Source organism: Dasypus novemcinctus, chromosome 5 (assembly GCF_030445035.2).
Source record: "Dasypus novemcinctus isolate mDasNov1 chromosome 5, mDasNov1.1.hap2, whole genome shotgun sequence".
In the NCBI taxonomy this organism is placed as follows: Eukaryota; Metazoa; Chordata; class Mammalia; order Cingulata; family Dasypodidae; genus Dasypus; species Dasypus novemcinctus.
The window spans coordinates 14,769,823-14,792,072 of record NC_080677.1 but is presented as its reverse complement, the minus strand read 5'-3'; the positions used below and the strand labels follow the sequence as shown (position 1 = coordinate 14,792,072).

General features: G+C 39.0%; 2 protein-coding genes across 2 annotated transcripts in view; one reads left to right on the top strand and one right to left on the bottom strand.

Annotated features, from left to right (window-relative positions):
- Positions 1 to 2,636, top strand: part of STK17A (serine/threonine kinase 17a) — a 31,473-nt gene extending 28,837 nt beyond the window's left edge. The window contains exon 7 of the mRNA XM_004449087.5: positions 72 to 2,636. Within this exon, the coding sequence (XP_004449144.1) occupies positions 72 to 396 (325 nt within the window). The 3' untranslated portion in view covers positions 397 to 2,636. The remainder of the gene's footprint in view (positions 1 to 71) is intronic.
- COA1 (cytochrome c oxidase assembly factor 1) overlaps positions 110 to 22,250 on the bottom strand; it is a 135,785-nt gene continuing 113,644 nt past the window's right edge. Inside the window, exon 7 of the mRNA XM_023583221.3 lies at positions 110 to 199. Within this exon, the coding sequence (XP_023438989.1) occupies positions 160 to 199 (40 nt within the window). The 3' untranslated portion in view covers positions 110 to 159. The remainder of the gene's footprint in view (positions 200 to 22,250) is intronic.

Sequence of the window (22,250 nt, the reverse complement as noted above, 5' to 3'; positions counted from 1 at the left end):
TGCTCTACAAAGATCTTATGCTCTAACTTTTTACCAGCTTTAACTGTATATGAATGTTTATTTTCATACAGAGATCGAGCCACTGCTGAAGAATGCCTAATACATCCCTGGTTGACACAGAGCAGTATTCAAGATCCTTCTTTCAAGATGAAAGGTGCATTAGAAGAAACAAGTGCCCTCCAAGAATGTGATTCCATGCCTGAAAGTAAATCAGAAATGGAGAAACCAGAAACAGAAGAATCAGTTGTAACAGAGGAATTAATTGTAGTTACTTCATATACTTTAGGACAATGCAGACAGTCTGAAAAAGAGAAAACGGAGCAAAAGGCCATTTCTAAACGATTTAAATTTGAGGAGCCTTTGCTACAAGAAATTCCAGGAGAATTTATCTACTGAGCAATATTTCCCTTGAGGACTTTTAAGATTTCTACATTGAAACTGTTCATATTATTTATGGACCTCTGGCCAAATGACACTTGTACTTAAAGTGGATAATCAGGTGTAATTGGTAGAAACTAAAATGACTTTGACAAGCAGGTAAAGTTATCTGTTTCAATGTTATTTTTAAGAAGGGAGATGTTTGCACCTTTTAATTCTACATCCTGTTTCTCCAGAATGAGAATTTGTGTGCAAAGATACTTGTATTCACTTTCTTTAAAAATCCAGTAAAAGTGCCAAAATTACATCTTTGTAAATCTATTTGCATTATTCATATGTGTATCAATATCTGATTTATATGTATATTGATATTTTTACTAAAATTGGTAATTTGAGGTTTTTTGGCAAGATTTTAATTTAAATTGAAGTGTTCCATGTTTTGAGACCTAGAATTATAGTTTGATAATGTCTTAATTTTGTTTTTTATTACTGCTTTATATTTGGCTGCTTCTTTCTCTGTTTTTGCCTAATACTTGTAACCTATCAGTGAAATCCCTGACTAATTTTTTTCTCTTCAGTGTCATTAATATGAGAGGTGGTAATTTTTCACCTGTGAGATTATTCTGGTTTTCAAGTCATGGTTAAGCAGCCCTGTAATATTAAAGCACTGTCGGATTTTCAGCCGTTTCCCTTATCATATCATGCTAGTCTGCTCTTTCACAGCTATATCCCTCCCACCTCCTCACCCTTCCCCCTACGTTTGTAACTTGATTTTGGTCACTTACAGGTATCAGTGAAATCTGACCTATACTATGGTTACTTCGGTCAGTGAGAAGACCCTACTATATTATTTTGTCTCCAAATTAATAAAATACCTTAGAACAGGAGAAAAGATACAAAGTATATTCATTATGACCACCAAGCCTCTATGAGTTTATCAGTCTTCAGTCTCTATTAGGAAAAGTCATAAAATACCAACATATTTATAAACCTTTATTTATCCACAAAAACTCTGACATTTGACACTGTCATTAAGTAGGTACCTTGTCCTAAAAAGACAAAATATATCCATCAGAGTTTGATTTGGATTGAACACTTCAATTGTACCTAGGTCCCACAATGAAAAGTAAATTCCTATAAAAAATGGAAATGTAAAGTGTATGATGAATAACTTTTAAAGTAACTAAACTTCTCACCAAAAAGTCTGATAGTACTTCCTTATCCTGTGTTAGGCTCATGGTTTCCCTTACACCCATTAATAGAATATGCCACTCTGCAGACTCTCTCTAATACCGTGACCAACTTAGGCTGTCCCTTTCTGGTCTGATTAGGGCATCACTCAATGCTTTCTTCCTACTATGATTTCTCAAATGTCAAAATCATGGCAATGACAGCAACTAATGACCTTGGAAGTGTGTGCAGTGTACTGTGCTAGACATACATATGGCCTGTAATCCTCACAGCCCTGCTGGGAGAACTCTCAGAGCCCCCAGAATTGTTTGTGGATAGACCAAATTGATTAGTCAGTACAAAAAATCAGTTTGTACTGTTTTTTCACCAAAGTAACTTTATTCATACAATTTCTTAGAAACTACTATTTCTAAATAAGTTACAGAAAAGGAAAGAGCAAATTCTGCCATAATGGCAAAGGTTTCCATGAAAACCAATGGCTACAATGTTAACCCAGACTTAAGTCTCTTGAAAAAGACACAATTTTAGGCAAAGTTTTACAAATAGCTCCCTCTCCCTACCTCCCCCAAGAAGGAAGGGAGGGGAAAAAATTACTTAGCATTGAATGACAGTTTTGTACATGATGAATTTGTCAAGTTTTAAAATTGGAATTGTTTGGGCAGCATTTAGACTTTTTCCAAACCATTCTGTATTCCACTCTTGATAAGTACATTTAATATAATTGCATTCGTAAAAAGGCATGTTTTCTTAACTGTTTTTGTAACTTAAATTTCAAGTGGTACAGTGCTTTTTAAAAAAATCCTCCAGAACGTACTTGTTAAAGGTATATCAAAGTTTAATTATTTATTTAATTTGCTATAAACAGAAATATGAAGTTATCACAATGTTAGACCAAATAAAATCTTTCTATTAATGACTTGCCAGTTAGCTCTACATTTATCTAAAGCTGTTAATGTTCATTTAAAAAAATTTATATTACCAAGTTTACAAAGGACTAAAACAGTACAATGGAGTTTATTGATAGTTTATAAATCCAGTTTTAATCATAATAAAATTCATCATTATAATACTGTGATGAGGATTTGTTTCTCAAACTTTTCAATCAAACTCAGCTTGGAAGAAAATTTATTAAAGAAAAAGTTATAAAGTGCAGTGAATGTGCCTCACTGATGAAAGGGGATGCTGATGTGGGAGGAGTGGGGTTGGGGTGCAGATTAGGGTATATCGGAACCTCTTATATTTTTTTGTTTTTTTAAAAAATTTATTGAAATATATCACTCATACATAAACATACATAAGTGTATAATAGTTGTGAACTTACAAAACAAACATATAACATCAAGCAAACATATATAACATCTCATGCTACCACCAATAACTTGCATTGTTTTTAAACCTTTTTAACTAATAATTAAAAAGCACTGTCAATATTACTACTAAACAAAGTATTTTCCCCCTAACCAATCCTATTATTATCTTTATATCATTTATGTATGAACATACATAAACAAGTGTATAGTAAAAGTTGTGAACTTACAAAGCAAACATGCATAACATCATACAGGGTCCCAAACATCAACCCTCCACCAACACCTTGCATTGTCATGAGACGTTTGTTAAAAATTATGAAAGAATATTGTCAAAATCTTACTACTAATCATTGTCCTTCTCTTATATTTGGTGTGTTTCTCCCCCCAACCTACCCTATTATTATTTTTTAAATATACTTTTTTTATGACAGAAGTTGTAAACTTATAAAACGATCATGCACAGGTGCAGAATTCCCAAACAACACCCCTCCATCAACACACCACAATGTGATGTGTCATTTGCTACAGATAAAATAATATCATCTGATTATTGCCATGTCCATAGTGTATATTTGGCTCACATTTTCCATACTGCCTCAGTATCAACACAGTACATCTTTCACATAGATGCAAGAATATTATTACTGCTAACCACAGTCCATAGGTCACTTCAGCTGTATTTTTCCCATGCTTCTCCACATTCCCAACACCCTGCAGTAGTGATATACATTTGGTCTAGCTAACAAAGGACACTCTTGCATCTGTACCATCAACCACAATTCTCATCCACCTCTTGGTTTACTGTGCTATCCACTTCCTAGATTATTCTCTAGCATTCTGTCAACTGGCATTTACATAACTAGACTACCATTTTCAGTCATATCCCCATTTATAAACTAGCTGTTACTGTGTGTTACCATCCACTCTATACATTTCCGCAATTTTACAGTAAAGCTAATTAAAACTTCTACATACATTAAATATCAGTAGTCTACTCAGTTCTTTTCTTATCTCCTTTAAGAAGCCACCATCTACCACCAGGTCTTGAAGATATTTTCCTACAATTTCTTTTAGAAGTTTTATGGTTCTTGCTTTTATTTTTTGGTTTTTTGATCCATTTTGAGTTAATTTTTGGATAAGGTGTGAGATAGGGGTCCTCTTTCCTTCTTTCAGCTATGGATGTCCAATTCTTTTGTTGCATGGATTGTTCTGCCCGAGCTGTGTGACTCTGACAGGCTAGTCAAAAATCACTTGACCATAACTGTGAGGGTGTTTCTGAACCATAAATTTGGTTCCATTGGTCTATTGTGTGTATCTTTAGGCTAGTAACGTGCTGTTTTTACCACTATAGGTAGATATTATGATTTAAAGTCTGGAGATGAGGGTTCCCTTTTCCTTTTTATAATGTTTCTGGCTATTCAGGACCCTTTACCCTTCCAAATACATTTAATGATTGTGTTTTCAATTTTTTCTTTAATGCTGGTGGAATTTTTATCAGGATTGCATTAAATCTGTATATCAATTTGAGTAGAATTGACATCTTGATGATATTTAGTCTTCCAATCCATGAGTATGGAATGTTCTTCCAGTTATTTAGGGCTTTTTGATTTGCTTTAACATTGAGCTGCTGTTTTCTGAATACAAGCGCTTTATATCATTAGTTAAGTTTATTCCTATTTGACTTTCATCTGTCATATTTTATTTTCGCCACTCTTTTGACACTTTGTTAATTTTATTGATATAATCTTCATTTCTAGACTCTCTTCCAGGCCCCTCTCTTCTGTCTTTTCAGGCTCTAGCACACCCTTTAGTATTTCCTGAAAATCTGATCTCTTGCTTAGAAATTCTCTCAGTTTCAGTTTACCTGTGAATATTATAATCTCACCCTCAGTTTTGAAAGACAGTCTTGCTGGATACAAGATTCTTGGCTGGAAGTTTTTCTCTTGTAGTATCTTAAGTATATCAAACCACTGTCTTCTTGCCTCCACGGTTTCTGGTGAGAAATCAGCACTTAATCTTATGGGATATCCCTTAAATGTTATGCATTGCTTTTCTCTTGCTGCCCTCAGAATCCTTTCTTTGTCTTTGGCATCTGACATTCTGATGAGTATTTGTCTTGGAGTTGGTCTATTCGGATTTTTTTGGATGGGAGTACGTTGTGCTTCTTTGACAGGGATATCTATGTCTTTCAATAGGGTTGGGAAATTTTCTACCATTATTTCCTCAGATATTCCTTCTGCCCCTTTTCCCTTTTCTTCTGGGACACCCATGACATGTATGTTTGCACACCTTTTGCTGTCATTTAGTTCCCTGAGACCTTGTTCAATTTTTTTCTATTCTTCATCTGTTCTTTTGTATGTTCACTTTCAGAGGCCATTTCTTCAAGCTCACCAATTCTTTCTTCTGCCTCCTCAAATCTGCTATTATATGATTCCAATGTTTTTTAAATTTCATTTATTGCACTTTTCATTCCCATAAGATTGCTATTTTTCCATGTATGCTTTCAAATTCTTCTTTGTGCTCATCCAATGTCTTAATATCCTTAATCTCTTTAGCCATCTCATTGAATTTATTAAGGAGATTTGTTTGAACATCTATGATTTGTTGTCTCAACTCCTTTATGTCATCTGGAGGCTTATCTTGTTCCTTTAACTGGGCCACAGCTTCCTGTTTCTTGGTGTGGATTGTAATTTTTTGTTGGTGTCTTGGCATCTGGCTTACTAGAGTATTCTAGGTGCAGTTTTTCTCTTTAGTTTAGGGCTTCCTATCCTTTCTCCCTTGCTGGTTGTGCAGTAGGAGCCAAGCATGTAGTTGGTGCTGTAAGCTGTGGAGACTCAAGCTGCCCTCATTGCTCCAGGGATCAACAAAGCTTCTTCCAACTTTCTCCTTTGCCAGGGGTAGGGACAATATCACAGCTATGTGGAATAATCCATGTACAGGCCAGGACTGTAGTTGCCCAGAGAGACTGATGAAGTTTCACATCCCTGTTTCCCCTGCCTGGGATGGGGATGGAGCTGGAGGTGTGGGCAGCAATCTATGCAGTGCGGGTCCCAGATGATCGCAGTTATCCTGGTAGACTTCTGATTTTCAGTCTATGCCAGCCAAAGTTACCTGCAGTTACCTGTATAGGCTGGTGCAGGGCACCTCAGCCTCCACCCCACCAGAGGCTGGGCTGAAGGCTAGGCTAGGGCTGTAGGCTGATCTACGTGAAAGAAACTGGTTCCTGAGGACACTGAGAGTTTCAGTCAGCCTGGCTTCCCTTCAGGCTGGGGGTAGTGTCAGAATGGTGGCTACTGGCCTCTTTCTGACCTGGGCTTGTTCTCACCCCAGCTGTTCCCAGGGTTATCTCTTAGCCAGCAAAGTCTACCAATCAGTAGCCGAAATCGGCAGCCAACCATCTCTTCCTCCCCTGTTTCTGGGAAATGGAATTTCCAATTCCCGTCACAGAGCAGCTCCTGGGACGGCTTGTGCCACCAGAGTAGGATAATCACCAGCCTCTGTGGCTTGGCCAGTAATTTCCCAGAGAGCCTGGCACAGGTCCCCTCAGCTTCCTCCCTGCTGGAGGTGGCACTGGGGCCTAGACTGGAGCTGCAATCTTATCTGGATGGGAAGAAGCCAGTCCCCACCAGCACTGGGGATTTTCAGTTCGCCCTGCTTCCCCTCATGCTAGACACAGAGTTAAGATGGCAGCTCCCGGCTTCTTTCTGGCTTGGACAGGCTCAAACTTTAGCTGTTCTCAGGATTATACTGTAGCCTGCTGAATTTCCTCATCAGTAGCTGAAATTGGTGCCCAACCGTCTCTTCCTCCCACGTTTTTGGGAAGTGGAGCTTTCGATTCCAGCCATGGAACAGCTCCTGAGGCAGCTTGTGCCTCCAGTGGAGGATGGGCACCGGCCTCGGCGGCGTGGAGCCTCTACTTACAAGTCTTCTCCGCAGACGGGCAGTCTCCTCCTTCCACTCCTTCAAAGACGTTGCAGGGTGCTCTTGTGGTCTCCTGGAGCCCCAAGCAGGTGCTTCAGCCAGCTCCAGAGAGCTCTGGGTGTTTGCTAACTGCCCTGTAGCAGGAGCTGTCTCTAGGAGCTTCTTACTCTGCCACCATCTTGCTGGTTCCTCCCTCTAATGTTTTTTTTTCTTTAAAGATTTATTTATTTATTTAATTCTCCCCCTCCCCCGGTTGTCTGTTCTCTGTGTCTGTTTGTTGCGTCTTGTTTCTTTGTCCGCTTCTGTTTTCGTCAGCAGCACGGGAAGTGTGGGCGGTGCCATTCCTGGGCAGGCTGCACTTTCTTTCGCGCTGGGTGGCTACCCTTACGGGGTGCACTCCTTGCACGTGGGGCTCCCCTACGCGGGGACACCCCTGCGTGGCAGGGCACTCCTTGCGCATCAGCACTGCGCATGGGCCAGCTCCACACGGGTCAAGGAGGCCCGGGGTTTGAACCACGGACCTCCCATGTGGTAGACGGACGCCCTAACCACTGGGCCAAGTCCGTTTCCCACTCTAATGTTTTTTAACGTAACATTTTGTGTCATCTTTTTATCTTTAAAAAAAAAAAGCCACACAGAAAAAAAGCGGTTATAAAGGTTGCTTAGAGAATGTTAGACAAAACATGAATTAGTTAGTAGTCCTCAGTAATGTAATGAGGGAAGGGCTCAAACCATTGGAGGTCAAACATATTTAGAAGTTAATAGTGCTCCATAGGCAGCAATATAGATTATTTTATATGGAGGGACAGCTGGTTAGCCAAAGTATCAACAAACTAATCCTAAGTACATTTTAAAATGTTGTAAAAATTTGAATTGGACTGATAAAATTTAAATTAACATAGCCAGTATATATTAAGATCACCTTCCAGTAGTACCTTCAATTTCTTGCATAAGTAGAAGCGCTAGATTAAAAATTTTTACCAGTAGCCTTAATTTCTAAGTATTGTTTTGTTCTGAAGATAGGGCTCCCTCCATCCCCCTGTAGGGGAGATGTTTACATACAACAGAATGAACAGATCTAAATCATAGTCTAATCAGGCTTGGTAAATGCATACCTTCTTTAAACCCACACTCCTGCAAGACAGAACATTTCTCTCAACCCAGAAAGTTCCCTCATGCCCCTTCCCAGTCATCCCCCTGCCCCAAGCAATCACAAATCTGATTAAACTGGTATAGATTAGTTTTCCTTATTTACAAATTTATATAAATGAAATCATGTAGTATGCAGTCTTTTGTGTCTGGCTTTCACTCAGCATTATGTTTTTGAGATTCGTCCAGACTGTTGTTGTACCAATAGTTTGTTCTTTTTTATTGCTGTGTAGTATTCTGTTGTATGAATAGACCACAGTTGATCCATTCTCCTATTGATGAACTCTTGGGCTATTTCAGTTTGGGGCTATTATGGATTAACCTGCTATGACTGTCTCGTACAGGAATTTTGGTGGACATGTTTTCATTTCTCTTGAATAAAAAACCTAGGGATAGAATTGCTGGGCCATACAAAGATGTACATTTACCTTCTTAAGAAACTACCTTACAGTTTTCCAAACCTGTTCCATTTTTGTTTTACTTCCTTGCCAATATTTGGTATTGTCTTTTTCATTCTAATGAGTATGTGGTGGTATCTCATGATATTTATTTTTATTTTTTTAAGATTTTATTTTTATTTACTTTTTTTCTTATCCTTAATATATTTATATTTTGAAAGATAGATTACATAAAACATTACACACAAAAAATATGAGATTCCCATATCCCCTACTCCCCACACCTTCCACCTGTCCCCAAATTTACAACTTCTTTCATTAGTGAGGTGCATTCATTGAAATTGATAAACATATTTGGAGCATTGCCGCTAAGCATGGATTATAGTTTACATTGTAGTTTGCACTCTCTCCCACTCCATTCTGTAGGTTATGGCAGAATATATAATGGCCTGTATCTGTTATTGCAATGTCATCCAGGACAATTCCAAATCCTGAAAATGCCCCCATACTACACCTATTTTTCCCTCTCCCTGTCTTTGGCACCTCCCATGGCCACTGTCTCCACATCAATGATATAGTTTCTCCCATTGCTAGAATCATAGTGAGTCTATAATAGAATACCAGTAAGACCACTCTAGTCCATATTTTATTCCCCAATGCTGAGGATTCTGGAATGGTGATGCCCACTCTACCTCTAATTGACAGGGAGCTTTGATCCCATATGAATGATGGATGGGACTCTTGCTTTCAGTTGCAGACTCTCTTGGTTCCTTGGTATGGTCATTGTCCATCCTCACCTCCTTGTTAGCTGTCCTGGGTGAGACCAATGAACAGGAGAGTAGGTGGTGCAACTCTGCTGAGGTCAGGGCCCAGCTGGTACTTGAACAGCCCAAAGATTCAAGTCTCTAGGCATACACCTACCAACTCCAGTACCAACTATAGGTTCAAATAAAGGGGAGAGAAGAGGCATATGTAGAGAAGTCACAACTGAGTCCAACTCGGTCACACTAGGGAGCATAGACTCTAAAGTAGGGCCCACTGGCAAGGCACCAAACTCCAGAGCTATCTTCCATGACCGAAGGACCTGGGTATCTCCAGAGACCTCAAGCCCCACTATTTGGGGTAGTATCTACTTTGGCAGTCCATGAGATCCTGCTGAGAGGCGCATAAGCGTTACTTCTGGGATGACCTCCTGACTCACTTTGAAATCTCTTAGCCATATAAACTCATTTGTCTGTACCTTTCCCCCCTTTTATTCAGTCTTTTTCCAGTTGCATTGCTAGTTGGTGCTTGGTAGTAATCTCTTGATGCCAGGGAGGCTCATCCCCTGAAACATGTCCCACACTGGGGGGAAAGTCATGCATTTATATGCTGTTTGGCTTAGAAGGAAGCCACATTTGAGCAACATGGAGGCTCTCAGGAGGTAACTCTTAGGCACTTTACAGCATTAGGGTAAGTTACAATTTCAAGAGCAAAGGCTCATAAGCATAGACGTCAAAATCAAGGGCCCATCAATGGACCATCCTTCTTCACTAGTCATTGCTCCTGCACTTGGGGAATTGTTGCTGTTCCATTAGAGAATATGGCAGAGCTCCCCCAGGATGGGAATTCAATATTCTTTTGGTTATTTTGTGAACCTCCACACACTATGACAATCCCACATGAACATTTGAACTCATTTATATACCTTATATATATGCCCAGGTGAACTTCTTCCCATATATTCCCTATCACTGACACCCCACACCAATACTCTTCCCCTGCCACAGTTGTAGCTCTTCTGTGATCCAAAACTTCTTCAAAACAAAGCCAAGATTATTGCCACATACAATTAATAGGAAAATGAAAATAATAATAGGTTTAAACCTAAGAAATAAAATACATAATAATTTAGAAAAAATTAAAATAAAATTTAAAAATTGGGATATTAAAAAATGAAAAATAGTAAAAAAAATTTTTGATGTTTTGCCTTTCATCACTCTAACAGCTGTTGTCCTGTATGTACAGTGACATTTTCTTCCATGTCTTCCCCAGTGTCTTTTTTTTTTCATTTTGTCTTCACAGAAATTTTAGGTCACAGTAAAGTCACATACAGAACAAAGGGGACTGCCATATACCCAACATCCTCCCCTTTTTCCCCCTTCCTGTGTCAATAACCATATATATTTTTTAAAGATTTGTCTGTTTATTTTTCCCTCTTCCCCTCTTTCTGCCCTGCTGTTTTTGCTGTCTGTGTTTTCTTCCCATTTTCTCTCCTCTAGGATTCACCAGGACTTGATCCTGGAGACTCCTGAAATGGAGAGATGTTCTTTGTTAACTGTGCCACCTCAGTTCCTGGTTTCTGCTGCACTTCACCTTGACTCTCCCGTTGTCTCTCTTTTGTTGCATCATCATCTTGTTGTGTGACTCACTTGTGTGGGCACTGGCTCACCAATTGGGCAGTCATACAGGCTTTTGTGTGGTCACTGGATCACCATGCAGGCACTTGAGCTCACCAGGTGGGCACTCACATGGGCACTGGCTCACCACATGGGCACACTTTCTCTTCTTTTTCACCAGAGGCCCCAGGGATTCAACCCCAGTCCCCCCATATGTAGGCAGAAGCTCTATCACTTGAGCCACATCTATTTTCCTCAATAACTGTTTTATATGTGAATGGTACATTTGTTAAAACTAATGTACAAATATTGAAACATAGCCACTAACCATGGTCAATGGTTTACATTATGGTCTACACTCTATACCATACACTTTAATAAATTTTTGATGAAATTCAACATGGCCTGTATCCATCATTACAAGATCATGCAGAACCCTTCCATTGCCCCCTGAATTATTTTTTTCTTTATTCTCCCCACCTCCCAGATGGTTCTTTTGTCTGTCTGCTTATTGTTTGTTTGCCTTCTCCAGGAGGCACCGGGAACTGAACCCAGGACCTCCACATGAGAGGCAAGTGCCCAACAGCCTGCGCCACAACCACTCCCTGCAGGCTGTCACATCTGCTGGCTTGTGGCATCTGCTCGTTTTGGCAGGGGCAGCATCTAGCTCATTGTGGCGGGAACGGTGTCTAGCTTATTTGCAACAGGGGCAGCATCTTGCTTATTGTGGTGGGAGTGGTGTTTGCTCTTTTAGGATATACTGGGACCTGAACCTTCCCATCTGGCAGGCAGGTACCCAAATGTTTTAGCCTCACTTGCTTCCCTCATGATAGTTTTAATTTTCATTTCCCTGTTGACTAATAAGGAACATTTTCATGTGCTTATTGGATCATTCATATATTTTCCTTTGTGGTCTGTTCAAGTATTTTGACCATTTAAAAAAAAATTGGATAGAGTTGTAGAAGACTTTTATATAGTCTGGATTCAAGTCCTTTGTCAGACTTATGTGTTACAAATATTTTCTACCACTCTATCACTTGCCTACTTACTTTCTCAATGGAATGAGTAGGTTTTAATTTTGATGAAGTCCAATTGATCAGTATTTATTTTATGGCTAATACTTTGTGTGTCCTCAGTAAGAAGTCTTTACCCTACCCTAAGGTCATGAAGACATTATATTTTTTCAGAAGCTTTCAAAGTTTTACCTTTTATGTTTTTACATCTGTGATTTTTTTTTTTTTTTTTGTATGGTGTGAAGTAGTGGTCAAATATCTTTGTTTTCCATAAGATTGTTCAGTTGTGTAGCATCATTTGTCAGAGAGATTTTCCTTTCCCCATTGAATTGCTTTGGTTCCCTAGTCTAAAATCATTTGACCACTTGTCCATCTGTGGATCTACTTCTGGACTCTATTCCATCCCATTGATCTATTTGTTTATCCTTTTGTCAAAACTTTATAATGAGTCTATATGAAGTAAAATAGGCCTTCCATTTTCTTTGTTTTCAAGATTGTTTTGATTTTTCTAGTCCTTTGCTTTTCCAAATGTTAGAGTCAGCTGTTGATTTCTACCAAATCTATCCAAAGAAAAGCCATCTGTGATTTTTATTGGGGTTGCATTTAATCTATAGATTTAACAATTTAACAATATTAAATGTTCCAATATGTAAATGTGGTATGTCCTTCCATTTATTGAAGTATTTAAAATTTTTGTCAGCAGTTTTGTAGTTCTCAACATAGAGATCTTGCACATCTTTCGTTAATGTCATTTCTTTATATTTTATGGTTTTGATGCTGCTATTTTGGATACTATTCATTTTTCAATTGTTTGCTTTTTTTTTTTAAGGTGGTAGCAGGCAAAGAAAAATGTTTTTTTGGTTTTATTTTATATACCAAAAAACACCCCACTGTCATTCAAATTATTTCCTCTTATAGATGATGTAACATTTCTCTCTTCCTGCTTTAAAAGGTTTTTTTGTCTTTAGTTTTTATTAAGTTTACTTTGTCATGGATTTCTTTGGGTGTATCCTGTTTGGGGTGTGCTCAGTTCCATGAATAATGTAGGTTTAAAAGTTTTGAGCCAAATTGTAAAATTTTTCAGTCATTAAAATTTCAAATACTTTTTTAGCCCCATCCTCTTTCTCTTCTCCGTCTGGGACTCTGATGACACAAATAGATAGATCTTTCTTTATAGTCCCACAGATATTTTTAGTCTGTTTTCTCTCTTTTCAGATCGGGTAATTTCTATTGTCCTAGCTTTATATTTACTCATTCTTTCCTCTCTCCATTCTGTTGTTGAGGCCATCCAGTGAGATTTTTATTTTGGTAATCATAATTTTTAGTTCTAAAATTTCCATTTGGATCTTGATGTCTTCCATTTCTTGCTGAGACTACTTTTTCATTTGTTTCAAGTGTGTTCATAATTGCTCACTGAAGTTTTTTCATTTCCTTTTTAATGTTGACTGCTTTAAAATCTTTGTCAGGTAATTCCAACATCTATGTCATCTCGGTGTTGGTGTAACCTTATTTTTGCTGGCATCCTGACTCCATATGGGTGTGTGTGGTAGTTCGGTCCTTTGTGGACCCCAGAAAATTGGGTTAAGCCAATCCATTTCTGTGGGTGTAAATCTATTGTAGGTAGGACCCTTTAATTAGATTACTTCAGCAAGGCACAGACTAGGGTAAATCTTAATCTTCTTAATGAAGTCTTTTATAAATGGGATGAATATACATCAAAATGTATATTCACAGAGGCTGAGAGCAAGGATACTGAAGGCCAGAGGCTGGAGTTGGCAGTGCATAGAGGCACGGAGAGAGGGACCCATCGCTGAGAGAAAAAGCCACAGACAGAACAGCCAGAAGCTGAATGCACAGGAGTCTGGAGGAGAAGGTAGAGACTGGCAGATGCCGCCACTGTACCCTGCCACACGGCAGGAATCTAGGATCGCTGGCAAGTGCATCTTCAGTGCAGGAGCTTCACCTGATGCCTTGATTTGGACATTTTTCTCAGCCTTGGAATTGTAAACTTGTAAGTTAATAAAACCCTATTGTAAAAGTCAACCTATTTCTGGTATATTGTCTTGGCAGCCATTAGCAAACCAAAATAGTGGGTAAGTGGGAGTGTCACCTCACTACTGTAAGGTTGGGATGAAGACTAGGGGCAGAGCAGGCTCACCACTCAGCTTCCTTTGACATCTTGGCAGGGAGGAATACCTCTCGACTGCTCCCCATTGGAACACATAGGGTCCACCAATGCATCGGGAAGGTGAGGGAGGATTTGTTCCTGTTGGATGGTGGTGGTTGAAGTGTGGGCTCCCAAAATCTGGGCTGGGGAGGGCATTCGTTACCTTCAGGTAGCATGAAAGTCCCAGCTCCCCACTTGGCCTTCTCTGACACCACTCCAGTGGTGGCAGGGAACCTCATTAAGGGAGGCAAGGGTGGAAGTCCAGGCTTCCCATTGGCCCTTTGCTGATGGGGGTGGGGGTGGGAGCCATGATTTTTTCCCATAGTGTCTGGCTAGAGTAGAGTTTAATTAACATGGTCACTGAAGAGGATGTGACCTGCATACAGAACCCTAACCTTAATGAAATAGGGGTTCCCAAACTTGTAGGCCTTGAACTCTAGGGGAAGGGGTGGTACCAAGCAAATGCTGAACACATCCATCATTACCTTTAGGCCAAATGTCTAATACATGTATTGCTGTTTTGAATGTATGTGTTTTAGCTTCTTGGCTGCTAAAACAAATACCATACAATGGGTTGGCATAAACAGTGGGAATTTATCGGCTCACAGTTTTGAGGTTAGAAGAGGTCTAAAATCAACGTATCATCAAAGCCATACTTTCTGGCATTCTAGGGCTGCCAGCAGTTTTTGTTCCTTGGTTTTTCTGTCACATGACAGCCTCTCCTGGCCTCTCTGGGTTCCACTGACCGCCAGCTTCTTCTATGGCTTTGTCTGTGTGTCTGAGTTTCACTCTGCTTATAAGAGACTCCAGTAATAAGATTAAGAATCATCCTGATTCAGTTGGGCCACACCTTAACTGAAGTGACCTCATCAAAGACCTTATTTATAGCAGGTTCATACTGACAGGAATGGATTACTTAAGAACATGTTTTTCTGGGTATAAAGCTCCAAGCCATCTCAGGTGATTAATCAAAATCAAATTCACATTTAAAGTGATACTGAATTCATAGCTTCTTGTCGGGTGTATATATTTTTCCAGCCCCATGATCTAATTAGTATAGCTTAATAATTTGGGAAGGGGTTCATAATAAGGTTTTGAAAAGGCTTTCATTGTCTAGAAAGATAGGAACCACTGAACACTGCTTTGAAGGAATATGAATAGAGAAGGATTTTTCCCTCTGTGCCTTCATTTTTGTCATTTGCAAAATGGAGATGTTTAAGCAGCATTATATTTACCATTCTTTAATATAGTAACTGCCATGCATCTCTCTCTCCAACTAGACTTTTCCCAAAGGCAAATGATATCAACAATTTATTGCACCCCCAACACACAGCACAATGTCTGAGACATGTAGCTAACTGCCAGAACAGGTTTATGGAATGTATCAGTAATACAAAGTGAAATGACACATCTTAGTCCTCAAGGATCCATATGGTCTAGTAAGAAAAATAAAGCATAGGGCAGAACAATACAATGTAAAATGTGAGGTGTTTGGGAGCAGGTGTAGCTCAGTGATTGAGCACCTGCTTTGCACATACAAGATTGGGTTCAATCCCCGGTGTTTTTTTCCCCATTTGTTATTCTGATGGTTAATTTATGTGTCCCCTTGCCTAGGCTGTGGTATCAAGTTGTTTGGTCACACTAGTGTAGATGTTGCTGTGAGAGTATTTTTTAGATGTGAACAGCTACAATCAGTTGACTTTAAGAAGTCTACTCTCCTCGATGTAGCTAGGCCTTATGCAATCAGTTGAAGGCCTTAAGAACAAAAAACTAAGGTTTCTTGGAGAAGGAAAAGTTCCGCCTTCAGACCACATCACCTTTTGCCTGCATTTCCAATCAATCTTACTGCCCTACAATTAATATTATACTATTTCAAATTATATACTAAGTTGCTTTAAGTAGCAACTGTCTTTGGAAAAGATGGTATATATATGATATAAAAAGCATAAGGAATAGTGTCAAATTAGTGAAGAAAATGGTTCAACACAGTGTAACTAAACTGCAACCCAAACTTTGTATCATACTCATCTCTTAATTGTTCTGGCCAGTGCCAGGGTCAGGAGAATCAAAGCACAAATGACTGACAATTTGCATGGTTTTTGAATACAGTCCAGTGATACAGAAACAGATTTTCGTGTTTGCCCACAGCCTTGATTTCCTAGATAGGCCCATACTTTTCTACCATTATTTCCTTTTTCAAACACTCTGTGATGTAACCCTCCACATTACATATCATTTCTACATCTGATATCCAAGTTTCTAAAACACTTCAATACTAGAAGCTATTTCAAGGTCATTTTTTTGTAAACATACTTCCAAGTTCCTCTTTTAAGGTGATATACATATTTACTCAATGGTTTTGATTTTGTAATGGGCTTAGCTATGTTCCCATGGCTCTCCCATGTGTTTAATGGAAACATTTGCAGTGTAAAGGGACTTTCTTAAGTATTTTTTTCATTTCAGAAAATGGTTATATGTTTCTTTGACATTTTCTTTTAAAGGCATCCTTCCTGACTAGGTTCTTGTGTCTTTCTTATTCTCATTTGAATCATCCAGCTGAAATTGGGAAGAAAAAAGTTGCCTTACGTAAGTAAAGAAATCTATAACCCAGCTTGATAAGGGGTGATTGGGTAAACAAGTGTAGAATTTTGTGGCAAGTAGTTCGGCCTCATTTTAAATTGTATATATAAAAATGCCTAAACCTAAATTAAAAACCTCTTTTCTTTTTTAGAAAGATATTTTAAATTTATTTTTAAAAGATACATAGATTATATAAAATGTTACATTAAAAAATGCTCCATATGCCCCACTCTCCACATCTTCCACTTTTTCTACATTAACAACTTCTTTCATTAGTATGCTACATTTATTGCAATTGATGAACACATTTTGGAGCACTGCCACACAGCATGGATTAGCGTTTACATTGTAGTTTATACTCTATCCCACTCAATTCTGTAGGTTATGGCAGGATATACAGTGACCTGTATCTGTCTTTGCAATGTCATTCAGGGCAATTACAAGTCCCCAAAATTCCCCTATATTACACCTTTTCCCCTCTTCCTGTCTTCAGCACCTCCAGTGGCCACTGTCTCCATATTAATATTTTTTTCATTGCTAGAATCACAATAAGTCTGTAGCAGAATACCAGTAAGTCCACTCTAGTCCATATTTTATTCCCCAATCCTAAGGATTCTGGGATGGTGATGCCCACTCTACCTCTAATTGAAAGGGGGCTTCGATTCCATATGAATGATGGATGGGACTCTCGCTTTCAGTTGTAGACTCTCGGTTCCTTTGTGTGATTTTTATCCTCACCTCCTTGTTAGCTGTCCTGGATGAGTCCAATGAACTGGAGAGTAGGTGGTGCAACTCTGCTGAGGCTCAAGGCCCAGCTGGCACAAGGACAGCCCAAAGATTCAAGTCTCTAGGACATACACCTACCAACCCCAGAGCCAAATATAGGTTCAATAAAGGAAGACGAATATGTAGAGAAGTCACATCTGAGTCCAACTCTGTCACATTCAGTAGCACAAACTACAAAGTAGGACCCACTGGCAAGGCACTGAACTCTGGAGCTACCTGCCATGACCGTAGGACCCGGGTATCTCCATAGCCATTAGAAGCCACACTATTTGGGGTAGTATCTCTTTAGGTGTCTATGATATCCTGCTGAGATCTGCCTAAGTGTTACCTCTGGGATGACCTCCCGACTCATTTTGAAGTCTCTTAGCCATATATACTCATTTGTCTTTACCATTCCCCCCTTTTATTCAAGGTCTTTTTCCAGTTGCCTCACCAGCTGGTGCTTGGTAGTAATCCCTTGGTGACAGGAAGGTTCATCCCCGGGAGTCATGTCTCATGCTGGGGGGAAGGTAATGCATTTATATACTGACCTTGGCTTAGTGAAAAGCCTCTTTTCTTGAGCTGTTAATTGTTAATTGTCATTAGGAGTAGATCTTCTTGAGCTAATTTTTTGAGCATGTTTCCTCAAAGATTTTGTACAAATGCTATGTTACAGCAAATCCCTGCCAGTTTCCTACCTGATTTGGATGAAATTACTTGACTTATGAAAAAAGTCTGGGGAGAGGCATGTGGACATTTGCCTGAGGTATCCTGATCTTTGTCTAATTCACCACCTTGAAAACTCAAGGTCGATGATGAGAATTTATAAAAGCATAGTCTTATTCAGTAAAGACTAACTCTGAATTAACTGAAAAACTACTTAACATTTTTTAAACCTCTTTTTATGGAATATTTCATTCATCAAAATAGAGAAAATAGTAAAATAAACCTCCATGTACTCACCAACGAGCCTCAGCAATTACAATTTTGTCATCTAAATTCATCAATGTGTGTAGTATTTCAATGCAAATCTCAAGTACCAAAAAAATTAATTTATGGTGAAAAGTCAGTACATGGTTTCCTCTGGGTGTGCAGCAAGAGTGGGTATTGACCAGAAAGGAGCTTGAGGGAATATTCTGGGGTGCTGAAAATGATCAATATCCTGATAGGAATACGGACTATATGGGTGTATGTATTTGTAAAAACATGGTCTTGTACACTTATGATTTCTGCAAATGTAAAAAATATATCAAACTTTAGTTAGCAGGGATTTTTGCTTTTGTAGTTAGTAATTCTGAAACACTTGTGTATTCTAGACTTGAGCAAATTAGTAAATATACTGAAGATAAGGGAATCCAGGTTTCTCACTGTTGAAGGGAATTACAAAGCTGAAAAGGGAGAAGTCTAGAACGAACTCAGGAACATGTGTGTGTGTGTGTGTATGTGCTAACACTAATACCACAGAGTGTAGTTTAAGATTTTTTGGCACCTCTTTTTATACCTTAGGATATATCTCGCCAAGGACATTGAGTCAAAAATGTTTTAAAGTCACTTGACATGTCTCTTTTCTCTGTGGTTCGTTTATTTCAATACCTTAAAATATCTTAGGGATTTAAAAAAAAATTTATTCTATTTTTAAATTATGTGAGAAAACACATGGTTTCTTCAAGGTCAAAAGTATAAAACAAGGTATATTCAAGTAAGACTAACTTCCACCCATTTCCAAGCTGCACCTGCCCATTTGTTTGCTTCTCCTAAAGTAAGTACTTTGGTTTTAGCTTATTCTTCCATTGTCTCTTTTTGAAAGTGCAGCTAATCTCAGGGGTTTGTAAGGGTTTAATTCTCACTCAAGCTCCCTGACCCCACTGTGTGTCAGTTTCTGGGTCAGCTATACCTCTGATCCATGTCATCTTCATTCCAGGGCTCAGGTTGTCCAAGTAGCCATTATCTGGAATATTACCAATCTCATAGACGATGAAAAGGAGGGTATGGTAGACTAAGGGCTGGCACTGAACACTTTGGCTGAGCACTCTTGCATATCACTTCCATTCACAATTCAGTGCCCAAATTCATGGCCACACCTGAGTTCCACAAAGCAGGGGTATACAATCCCCTATAGGGAAGGGTCTGGCACCAAAATATTTGGTGGAAAAACTATATAGTCTACATTATATGCCACTGGATTCTGTTTCCTAATATTTTATTCAGAATTTTTAGATCACCATTTATGAGGGAGATTGGTCTGTAGTTCTTTTTTTTCAGGAGGTCTGTCAGATTTTGATATCAATGCTATGCTCCATAAAATATCTTGGAAGTAAAAAATTACTTCCTTATTAAGTAAGCTGCAAGGTGACTGATTCTAACGCAGGATCTAAAGTTAAAAGATAAGTATTGTGGTGATGCAGTAGGGGGGAAGAAAAATCTGTCTTGAGGGCTTATTTAATACTAAAAAAAGCACTATTAGGCTAGATGTAATCTCTCTTGATATATGGATCAAAATATTTCTTTTCAAAGAGAAAAAGAAAAAAAATCCTTTTGGAAATTTCCCCTGAGGTGGAGGAGTGGGGTAGTTGAAGGTAATTAGATATGAAAAATACCCTCTCCTGAAAAGTCAAATTTCACCTTCCACCATCCAACCTGTGTCTGAGACACATGTTTTTAATATTTTCCAACTCCTACTTGTCTACCCTGGGTTGTAAAACGCCACTTTTCTTATGTACACATTCCTGACATTACGTTCAACTAAGCAACTTGCTGAACTCTCAAAAGACAAGCCTGGACTGTAAGCAGGGTTACTAAGGAGGCAAGAATCTCTTCGTGGGTGGAGATGGAGGTTTTCCCCTCAGCCTCCTTTGTCCCCTGCAGTCAGCATGCCTCCTAAGTGTACAGCATATTCTGACTGCATCCCAACGTGCAGCATAAACACTGCTTTACCTGAAAGGCAGGCAACTGGAAAGTATTTACCCATGTATTTCATATAGACAAACAGAAAACACCAAATATTCAAGTGGCCTCAGGCTGCTTCCAAAGCTGCTTGCTTCAGAGAACAGTAGAGATCCACTGTCTATTAAGCCTTGTCCCCACACAGGACCAGGGCCACAAATGCCAGGTTGGGGATATTTCATGTCTATGTAATTTGTTTTAGCTTCATCTCTGCAGTCTAAAAATTTATCAAAGCTGGGAGTCATAAAACCCAATCATGTCCCAGGATTAGGGAAGGGAGCAGTGATCAGAGGAGACCAATTCTAAAAGAAATGGAACTAAGGACAATAAAAATTTGTGATTCTTGTTAGCACAGGTTCAGGAGAGTCTCTGAAACCTTCAGTAACAGAAGAATTAAGTACCCAAACCTTTGATGGCCACAAACTGTTTCAGAAGCAAGTTTTGGTGGTGGCTTTCAACTATGGCCAAATCACCTAGCCAGGGCTTTATTTTGTATATCTACAGCAGTACCCTGGGATTGGCCAAATGCCTTATTTCTTGAGGTCTAGCTGTTGTTTTCCCCGCTTTGTTCAGAGTTGCCCCTTCTCCACTTTATACTTCAGTCCCATCACAACTCTCACATCCTCCATAAACCAGTTTTGGATTCCTCCTCACCCGGCTGCTCTCTTTTCTGCATCAGCTTAGCACCACTGCTTGAAGCTCTTTGGAGAGAGTGCTCTAATAACCTTCCTGGCTGGCCAGTAGCTGGCAGAGGGACAGTCAAGGCACAAGGGAATCACTACCCTTTGTGACAGTACTTTCTCATCTCCCTCCCACCATCTTTGCAATTCTGCATTCCAGGGAAGTCTGTCCTGCAATCTTTGGGCTCTCCTGTTTCAATTATAGGATGTGCTGGCAGCACCCACTGAAACTCTGCCCATGGCATAAAGTCACCTTATCCTCTGCTGACTATGTGTACCATCCCCGGTATTTAATGTGAGGCAGCGGCTGAGTCATGGTGATTACTGCATAGAAAGGAAGCAGTAGGCTGCAAATAGGGGTCATGCTGTGCTTAAAGAAAGGGAAAGAGAATGTCTACTGAAATGATCAGGTTCTCACTGTTCAAAATCACCCAGGAAGAAATTAAGTACATATATGGAAATAAACTAGAAAAAAATTCCCAAAATGGTTTTCAAATAGTAATCAAGGAGCTTTTTGCTGCAGAATACTATTTCCTATCATTTGGGTCAGGATAGCTTTTTCATTCACTGAAACCCTACACATACAAAAAAACCTGTCACTTGCTTTTACTTCAGAACAGAGGGTCCACCTAGGGTCTGGTTTTACTAAGATTTAGTCATAGCAGGGTAAAAACTCCAGCATACTCTAGAAGGCAGTAAGAGTTTCCAGAGGACAATCAGAATCAAAGCAATGTGTAAACATATATATACACACACACACCCGTCTAGTGTGCAATTGTTAAAAGCAGCAAAAAAAACCTGTGTGCAGTGTTCTACCATTTAGTTTAAAAGATTGTACATATAGCCCATAAACACACTAGAAGTGCTCCCAAAGAGACTTACTTTTTGCTGTATAATCTTTTCAAAGAATATGTATTTTTAAAGAAACAAACTCTAGAAAGAGAAAACGTCCAACAAAAGTCTCATTCCCCACAGCATATTTAGGCTTTTTTTTTTTTTTCTGAGAGGCTTCTCGAGTGAGTATTAAGAATGTAGGGAAAGTGCTCAGAATGTTCTTTATTATAAGCAATTACAACTGCATTAAGCCTAGTAATACTGAGAGTGGGTTAAATTGGCCTGTTAAAAGCAAAGATGCCAACCTGCTGTTTTTGTCAGTTCTGGTGCTCAGAGGGAAGGTCTTTTGCTTTACAACAGAGTTCCCTTATAAGAATAATAAAAGTCGAAGGTATGATTCTCTAAAATGTGGTTAAGTTGTTTGGAAAGCAGACAGATATGGATTTGTTAATTTCAAATGAAATTTCCTAAGGTTCATATACACATACACATTTTTTCAGCTTTCCCAATGTTTGGAATAAAAGCAACCATTTTGCCACTCTT